Source organism: Ammodytes marinus (assembly GCF_949987685.1).
Source record: "Ammodytes marinus genome assembly, chromosome: 7".
NCBI classification, from domain to species: Eukaryota; Metazoa; Chordata; class Actinopteri; order Uranoscopiformes; family Ammodytidae; genus Ammodytes; species Ammodytes marinus.
The window spans coordinates 371,587-379,086 of record NC_137211.1 but is presented as its reverse complement, the minus strand read 5'-3'; the positions used below and the strand labels follow the sequence as shown (position 1 = coordinate 379,086).

At 41.7% G+C, this 7,500-nt stretch overlaps 1 protein-coding gene across 1 annotated transcript in view; it reads right to left on the bottom strand.

The window, feature by feature from the left end:
- Positions 1-7,500, bottom strand: part of cacna1fb (calcium channel, voltage-dependent, L type, alpha 1F subunit) — a gene marked incomplete at both ends in the record, with an annotated part of 108,934 nt that overhangs the window by 44,966 nt on the left and 56,468 nt on the right. Inside the window, 7 exons of the mRNA XM_080031624.1 lie at positions 916-1,017; positions 1,633-1,735; positions 2,520-2,616; positions 3,570-3,697; positions 4,249-4,358; positions 4,637-4,686; positions 7,092-7,183. Coding sequence (XP_079887750.1) covers positions 916-1,017; positions 1,633-1,735; positions 2,520-2,616; positions 3,570-3,697; positions 4,249-4,358; positions 4,637-4,686; positions 7,092-7,183 — 682 coding nt within the window. The remainder of the gene's footprint in view (positions 1-915; positions 1,018-1,632; positions 1,736-2,519; positions 2,617-3,569; positions 3,698-4,248; positions 4,359-4,636; positions 4,687-7,091; positions 7,184-7,500) is intronic.

The following is a 7,500-nucleotide window of genomic DNA, read 5'->3' as shown; positions in this document are numbered from 1 at the left end:
AGAAAATGTCTCATAAATCAGACAATGAACAACATATGAACACATCCTTCTGCAATAACCTTCAGAATAGTGCTGAGAATGATCATGGAAAGTTTAGTTGATGTAGGAGCTTTAGAAGTTGAGATTTTTGGTATTTTCATCATGTTTTTATGACGAAAATGTCTCATAAATCAGACAATGAACAACATATGAACAAATCCTTCTGTAATAACCTTCAGAATAGTGCTGAGAATGATTATGGAAAGTTTAGTTGATGTAGGAGCTTTAGAAGATGAGCTTTTTGGTATTTTTCATCATATTTTTAAGAAGAAAATGTCTCATAAATCAGACAATGAACAACATATGAACAAATCCTTCTGCAATAACCTTCAGAATAGTGCTGAGAATGATTATGGAAAGTTTAGTTGATGTAATTGCTTTAGAAGTTGAGATTGTTGGCATTTTCAACATGTTTTTAAGAAGAAAATGTCTCATAAATCAGACAATGAACAACATATGAACACATCCTTCTGCAATAACCTTCAGAATAGTGCTGAGAATGATCATGGAAAGTTTAGTTGATGTAGGAGCTTTAGAAGTTGAGATTTTTGGTATTTTCATCATGTTTTTATGACGAAAATGTCTCATAAATCAGACAATGAACAACATATGAACAAATCCTTCTGTAATAACCTTCAGAATAGTGCTGAGAATGATTATGGAAAGTTTAGTTGATGTAGGAGCTTTAGAAGATGAGCTTTTTGGTATTTTTCATCATATTTTTAAGTAGAAAATGTCTCATAAATCAGACAGTGAACAACATATGAACAAACCCTTCAGTAATAACCTTCAGAACAGTGCTGAGAATGATTATGGAAAGTTTGGTTGCTGTGCGTGCCTTAGAAGTGGAGATATGAGATGTTTAGTGCTTCATACCATCGTGAGGAGGAATGACCTCGTCCAGGAGCTTGGGTTTCATTCTCTTCCAGATCTTCTTGATGATCACTCGGAGCTCCTCGTTCTCCACGTCGGGGTTTCCTAGCAACGGGGATATTAAGGTTTTAAAAATCTTACTTTACCTAGCAACGGGGATATTTAGGCAAGATTCAAGATTCAAGATGATTCATGATTCAAGATGGTTTTATTGCACATTAACAATCACAGAGCAGTCGCTGGAAATGACATGCTTTGGTTTTGGGCTCCTCCAACAGTGCAATAAAGAAAGGGTAAGACTTAAATAATAAAAAACAACAACAACAATAACAATAACAATAGTAATAATAATAATAATAATAATAATAATAATAATAATAATAATAATAATAATAATAATAATAATAATAATAATGATAATAATGATAATAGTAATAATAATAATAATAATAATAATGATAATAAGAAGAAGAATTAAGGCCTTTGCACACCGGGCGCATTTTATTTGTGCGATTAATCCGTTAATTAACGAACGTATGCAGAGTCAATACAAACTTCCACACCAGCGCCGTCATTTCGCATCGTGAATTTGTCCATTGTTCATTCTTTGTTTAAGCTGTTTATGGCAATGGTTAGTTTTTGTGTAAGTTTGTAACACACACACACACACACACACACACACACACACACACACACACACACACACACACACAGCAGTACCTTCAGTCTTGATCTTGAGCGCGGTTCGAACCAGAGCGAACAGCGTCGCATTGAAGGTGACCATCCCATCAGCATTCAGAGGCATGTTCATAGCAACCAGTCGCTAACAGGAAGTAAGCACAGAAAACTACATATTCAGCATAAAAACTACAAATCATTATTTAGACTACAAAAAGGAATTATTGAAGAAGGTTCATGTTCATATATAGCCACCAGACAGGAACAGGAAGTAAGGATAGAAAACATGGGTTGCGTTCCGAATCTCATACTTTCTACTATATAGTATGGTAGAAAAAAGATTTAGGATGTCCTGATTCTTGTGGCCAGATTTAGGATGGTTAGAAGTACCCGGATGTCCTACTTCATCCGGCCAAGATTGTTAGTGTTGAAAACTGCATCCTATTTGGACGATTCTGACCCACAATCCAGTGCGCACGTGAAGTGACGTCACATCGACGAAGCCTCCATATGAAAACAAACGGAGATGCAACGGATATAAAAGCAAGAGGCAAGATCAAGGAGCCATGTTATGTTGAAATAAGAGAGTAAAGTATGTCCCAATAGTATGCCTACTGCATCCTAACTAGATTATTTTTATCGTCGGATGTAGTATGTAGAATAGAAAAAAGAAAGAGTATGCGATTCGGAACGCAACCATGTTCATATACAGCCACCAGACACTAACAGGAAGTAAGGATAGAAAACTACATATTAATATTTAGAACTACAAAATATTGGAAGGTTCATAGCCACCAGACGCTAGCAATGGAATGGGGATCAGGGGTGAGACAGACAGACAGACAGACAGACAGACAGACAGACAGACAGACAGACAGACAGACAGACAGACAGACAAACAGACAGACAGAGAGAGTGATTGTTTTTACCTTGCAGGCGACTCTGTGCGGACACAGTTTCCCAAAGCCCAGCGGCGGCTGAATCCTCCGGAGCAGCGCGACCACGTCTAGATGTTTAATTCTTCCTCTGACGGAGAAAACAGAAGATACGTTTAGTTTAGAGACAGAAGGACATCCACATTATAAAATACTCCTTTTAAAGCTACATTGTGTAGAATTTTGGGTTTTATTTCCTAGCAGATTTAGTAGAAAGTAAGTAAGTAAGATAATATCCATAAGTACATTTAATTTAGTGCATAATAGCTGAAAAAAATGTTTTGAATTATAATTTTTTCCATTAGAAAGGGTCTCATATATGTCCATATTTCTGCATATTTTGGACCAAGGCCTAGTGCCGCCATCTTCAAAGTGTCATAGTTGGAATGTCATCAGGTGCATTGTTTAAAATTTAGAATTGTTCTTGTCCTTGAAGGCCACTGTAGCTTCTGTTATTATTCTAAAGGGTTGGGGTTACCCAGGGAGCGTTGCATTCTAGAACTTTGTAGAACTTTCTTGATGATGTCATATTACACACTGCACCTTTAAAGTTACAGTGCGTAACTTCTCTCCCCCATGAGGAATTCTGAGTAATTACAACAACACTGTCGGTGCATCTACATGAGGTAAAGCCTTCAGTGATGGCACATGGATTTTATACCTTCTGCTGTACGTCCAGGTTTTTTTTTCTTAGCAGTAGAATCAACAACTGAAACATTTCTTGGGCTCTTCTTGGGATTTTTCTGAGCTCCTGCACCAGTGTCAGGGGGAGGGGGGTATGGGGGGGGGGGACACCAGTTTGTAAACGCTGCCATACTGAGAAATACAGAGAGAGTTTTGTGGAGCTGATAATAGGCTTAATTAACTTTGTGTGAACTCGTTTGGCTGATGGCTTGAATGTAACAGACAGATTCATTTATATGGAAAAGTTATGGGTCACACACACACACACACACACACACACACACACACACACACACACACACACACACACACACACACACACACACACACACACACACACACACACACACACACACGTACTTGGCCTCGGGGTCGTATTCGGACCAGATCCTCTTGAACTCGTCGAGGTGATGTGGACCGAGGATCGACCAATCACGCGTCAGATAGTCGAAGTTGTCCATGATGACGGCCACGAATAAATTAATGATCTGAAGGACGAGCAAACAGTTAGAGAGAGAGAGGGTGTGTGTGTGTGTGTCTGTGTGAGTGAGTGTGTGTGTGTGTCTGTGTGAGTGAGTGTGTGTGTGTGTGTGTGTGTGTGTGTGTGTGTGTGTGTGTGTGTGTGTGTGAGAGTGTGTGTCTGTGTTTATCAGTGTGTGTGTGTGTGTGTGTGTGTGAGAGTGAGTGTGTATCAGTTTGCCTGTGTTTATCAGTGTGTGTGTGTGTGTGTGTGTCTGTCTGTCTGTCTGTGTGTGTGTGTGTGTGTGTGTCTCTGTATTAGTGTGTGTGTGTGTCTCTGTATTAGTGTGTGTGTGTGTGTGTGTGTGTGTGTGTGTGTTTATCAGTGTGTGTGTGTGTGTGTGTGTGTGTGTGTGTCTCTGTATTAGTGTGTGTGTGTATGTGTGTCTCTGTATTAGTGTGTGTGTGTGTGTGTGTGTGTGTGTGTGTGTGTGTCTCTGTATTAGTGTGTGTGTGTGTGTGTGTGTGTGTGTCTCTGTATTAGTGTGTGTGTGTGTGTGTGTGTGTGTGTGTGTGTTACCAGGAAAGCACACAGCATGAAGAAGCTGATGAAGTAAACGATGGCGAAGCTTGACCCACACGTGAACTCTTCACCTGGCTCGTAGTCCGACTCGGGATCACAGCGTCTACCTGGGAGGGACGGGCAGACAGTTAGAGTGTGTGTGTGTGTGTGTGTGTGTGTCTGTGTGTGTGTGTGTGTCTGTGTGTGTCTGTGTGTGTGTGTGTGTGTGTGTGTGTGTGTGTGTGTGTGTGTGTGTGTGTGTCTGTGTTTACCTGGCAGGGACGGGCAGAGAGTTAGAGTGTGTGTGTGTGTGTGCGTGCGTGTGTGTGTGTGTGTATCAGTGTCTGTGTGTGTGTGTGCGTGTGTGTGTGTGTGTGTGTGTGTGTCTGTGTGTGTGTGCGTTTACCTGGAAGGGAGGCCAACATGATCTCCTGCCAAGCCTCCCCTGTAGCACACCTGGAGGGAGGGAGAGAGACAGGCAGACAGATAGACACACAGACAGACAGACAGGCAGACAGAGAGGGAGGGAGGGAGGGAGAGAGAGAGAGAGAGAGAGGCAGGCAGGCAGACAGACAGACAGAGAAAAAAATAAATATATATAAAAACTTGCGCTTTTTACACCTCCATGTAGCTCACTTTGCATGTGTCACTTTGTAGTTTAGTTTATTTAAAGCAGGGGTCCAAACTATGGCCCGCGTTCTCTTAGGGGTGTCAAAACTGATTGATTGGCCCGTGGCACATTTTAAAAAATATAACGTAATATGGCCCTTTTACTTTTTAAATAATTTAAATGCACTCATTATATTACAGAGAAATATGTCCCATAAAAGAAAAAGAGCACCAAGCCCATCCCAGAGAATGGTCTTCAGATTGAGCCTCTTAGACCCTGTTTCCACCTGGCATTAATATGTGGTTTTTAGGATCCGATCGCGCTAACTACAGGTGGAAACACGCTCAATGCGCATTGAATGCGCATTGAAATTATCCACATTCGGAGGTGGTTTGAGACCACTTATCCACATACCCATTAACAGTGGAAACGCGTATGTGTATCTCATACACATTAGGCCCCGCCCACTCAACTGCGGCGAGTGACTGGGCGGAAACGGGTACTCATTCACGCGACAATTCACGTCATAAAAGCGCACCGTTGCAGGTAAACACATAGAAGGATCCTTTATAATGTCAATGTGTGGAACAACTGTGGTCAAGCCAGCGGTCTCTTGTTTTTGCATGGTCAAACCAGCCGCTTCTTTATTTATTCCCCCCTGTGTTGTGAGCACAGAGACGGCTCGGTGCAACTGATAGAGACAGTGAGCGAACAGCGCTGGCTGCGGCAGCTATGTGACATCGTAGCAGTGGGACACAGTGTAACCAACTGATTCATTTAATGACGAGGAAAAACACCACACAATAAACAGTGCCGCGCTCACATTTTCGCCAAAACACACTGACTCTCTTCACTCTAGCCGAAGTGACTACACAAGGCGGAAATGATTCTTTCGACCAACTGTGGTCAAGCCAGCGGTCTCTTTTTTGCTCGGTCAAACCAGCCGCTTTTTTATTTATTCCCCCCGTGTTGTTGTAAGCGTGTATTTACTACTATCTATGGCGTAAACACACAGAGACGGCTCGGTGCAACTCATAATAGAGACAGTGAGCGAACAGTGCTGGCTGCGGCAGCTACGCAGTGGGACACAGTGTAACCAAGTGATTAATTTATTGACGAGGAAAACACCACACAATAAACAGTGCTGTGCTCACATTTTCGCCAAAACACAAGACTCTTGCCGAGGTGACCATAGACATTATAAAGGAATTTATAATGTCTATGGTCGTGGATGGTCAACACTTCTTCTTCTTCTTTTATTTCCGGCAGACTAGGCAAGGGCGGGGCACTGCTGCCCCCGCCGTTTAAAAACAACAGTATAAGCGGAAATGATGTACGAGCTGATTTCCATACTGCGCGGGGAATTCGAATCCGGATCGCAAACGCGCATAGAAGACGCATTGTTAAGGCCAGGTGTGAACAAGCATATTACATTTACGTATAACGATCGGATTCCTCAGAACCACATATTAATGCCAGGTGGAAACAGGGTCTTAATCTTCCTCTCAAAGTGCACCAGATTCCTGCATTTCACTTTAAAAAGTTAAAAAAATCTCCCGGGGGGGGGGGGGGGGCATACCCCCGGACCCCCCTTGGAGGGTCGGGAACTCAGATGGCTACTATTTTCACCCAGCTGGACTTTGGTGGCAATAGCAGAAAACACTGGGTGTCTGAATGGCATTTAACAATAGTCAATGATTTGGGCAGCGCTAACATTGGAGAGGGGCCCCCTAATCAAATTCTGCTTAGGGCCCCATGGAGGCTTGGGCCGGCTCTGAGGGGATATGTGTCTGTTTAATTTGCAAGGAAAGTGTTGCCGTGAAGAAGGATTACAATTTACGAAGACACTATGAAACTAAACATCAGAGCAGCTACATGTCCTGATAAATGTGTTATTTTTGCAAAGTGGCCCGGCCCTTCGCAGATTTTTCTGTATGTGGTCCTCAGTGAAAAAAGTTTGGACACCCCTGGTTTGAAGCTGTAGTACTGACGTGATTCCTGTTGTTCTGAGTCTGTACCTTCATGGCTGAATGCTGTTACTGGAAGTCACTTTGGAAAAAAACGTCAGCTAAATAAAATGTAATATAATATAATATAATATAATATAATATAATATAATATAATATAATATAATATAATATAATATAATATAATATAATATAATATAATATAATAAAAAAAAAATGTAATGTAATGTAATATAATATAATATAATATAATATAATATAATATAATAGAAAGTGTTTCTGACCTGAATAGCAGGAGCACAGCCTGAGGAAACGTCTGGAAGTTGTTGTTTCTGTTGATCTGAGTGTGAGGCTGCATCGCTACTTTACCAAAGGTCTGGACGGGACAGACAGACAGACAGACAGACAGACAGACAGACAGACAGACAGACAGGGAGAGAGAGAGAGAGACAGACAGACAGACAGACACGCACACACAAAGAGAGACAGAGAGAGAGAGAGAGAGAGAGAGAGAGAGAGAGAGAGAGAGAGAGAGAGAGAAACACATTACATTACATACAGGTTAGACAATCAGCTGCCTGTTTACAGAGCCTAGGCTGTGAATAAACACTTCATTGTTTTCCAGCCCACTCACAGTACAGACAGGTAGTGGATCATGAGGAGATATCACACAGTACAGACAGGTAGTGGATC